This window comes from Terrapene carolina, unplaced genomic scaffold (genome assembly GCF_002925995.2).
Source record: "Terrapene carolina triunguis isolate 2854851 unplaced genomic scaffold, T_m_triunguis-2.0 Scaffold111, whole genome shotgun sequence".
NCBI lineage: Eukaryota > Metazoa > Chordata > Testudines > Emydidae > Terrapene > Terrapene triunguis.
Genome location: NW_020664462.1, coordinates 10,632,853 through 10,634,399, shown reverse-complemented (window position 1 = coordinate 10,634,399; position 1,547 = coordinate 10,632,853). Strand labels below are relative to the sequence as shown.

The 1,547-nt window shown below is 45.3% G+C and overlaps 1 protein-coding gene across 1 annotated transcript in view; it reads right to left on the bottom strand.

Moving 5' to 3' along the window:
* LOC113406584 (sodium channel protein type 5 subunit alpha-like) overlaps positions 1–1,109 on the bottom strand; it is a 7,540-nt gene extending 6,431 nt beyond the window's left edge. The window contains exons 1-2 of the mRNA XM_026651997.1: positions 852–1,109; positions 642–801 (exon numbers count right to left, since the gene is read on the bottom strand). Of these exons, the coding sequence (XP_026507782.1) occupies positions 642–801; positions 852–1,109 (418 nt within the window). The remainder of the gene's footprint in view (positions 1–641; positions 802–851) is intronic.
* Positions 1,110–1,547: the final 438 nt, after the last annotated feature.

Genomic DNA, 1,547 nt, shown 5'->3' with positions numbered 1-1,547 from the left:
ATAGACAATCTTTTATTTAATCACCTTACTCTGGAAAGTGCACAGATGTCACAAAGGTGGACACTGTCAAAGGATCTAAGTAGAACAGAACAGAATAGAATTTCTTTTTTTCAAGAAGCAGCTGTAGGAGTAAACTTCAATATTGATTCAAAAATAGTGATCGAGTAAAATATTATACAATTTATTCAACTCCTCGCCAAAATCCGTGATATGCATGGCTTTTTTAATGCAGTTAAAACCATTTATGTCCCATGCATCTGGAGGCCAACCTCCCCTGAGAGGAGTTGATCAAAGAAATGGAAGCTGTCAACGCACACTGGAAGGAACATTTCAAAGATCTCCTCAATCGGGACTCTGCTGTTGATGACAGTATCTTCACCTTCATCCCACAACACCTGATCAGAGATGAACTCGGAATACCTCCAACCATGGAAGATGTCTGTACAGCTGTTAAACAGATGAAGAACAACAAGGCATCTGGAGTTGATGGAATTACTGCAGAAATCTATAAGCAGTGGGGAGAGGATCTCACCTTACAGCTATACACTCTTATTTTGAAAATCTGGAACCATGATAAAATCCCAGATGAACTTAGAGATGCTATGTTTGCGATGATCTTTAAGAAAGGAGATAAATCTGACTGTGGAAATTATAGAGGAATCTGCTGGCAATTTCAGCAAAGTCCTTGCTAGATTTCTCACGAACTGACTTCTTCCTCTTGCCAAAGACATTCTTCCTGAATCTCAGTGTGGGTTTAGACCATCTAGAGGCACTACTGACATGATCTTTACTGCTCGCCAGCTGCAGGAAAAATGTAGAGAACAACACAGACATATCTGGCATTCATTGACCTGACAAACACCTTTGACTCTATAAACAGGGTAGCACTGTGGGAAATCCTTCTGAAGTATGGATGTCCACCAAAATTTGTCATTATTCTTCATCTCCTTCATGATGACAAGCAAGCAGTGATCCTTTGTAATGAATCTACTACAGCTCCTTTTAAGGTGAAGATAGGCATTAAGCAGGGCTGTGTCACTGCCCTGAGACTCTTCTCCATCTTCCTTGCTGTGATGCTCTATTTCAGCAATTCTCAAACTGTGGGTCATGACCCCATTTTAATGGGGTCGCAAGGGCTGGCTCAGACTTGCTGGGGCCTGGAACCAAAGTGAAAGCCTGAGCCCCACCACCCAGGGCTGAAGCCAAAGCCAAGGGCTTCAGCCCTGGGTGGTGAGGCTCAGGTTATAGGCCCCCTGCCTGGGGCTGAAGACCTTGGCCTTTGGCTTTCCCCCCTCACTCCCCCCCGCCTGGGATGGTGGGGCTTGGGCTTTGGTCCTGCCACCCAGGGCAGCTGGGCTCAGGCTTCGGTCCCCCCCTCCGGGGATTGTGTAATAATTTGTGTTGTCAGAAAGGGGTGACGGTGCAATGAAGTTTGAGAACGCCTGCTCTATTTGGTCACTGACAAGATCCCAGCAGCAGTGCAGCTAATTTATTGAATGGATGGTAAGCTGTTCAACCTAGGCCGCTTCCGATCCATAACCAAAACG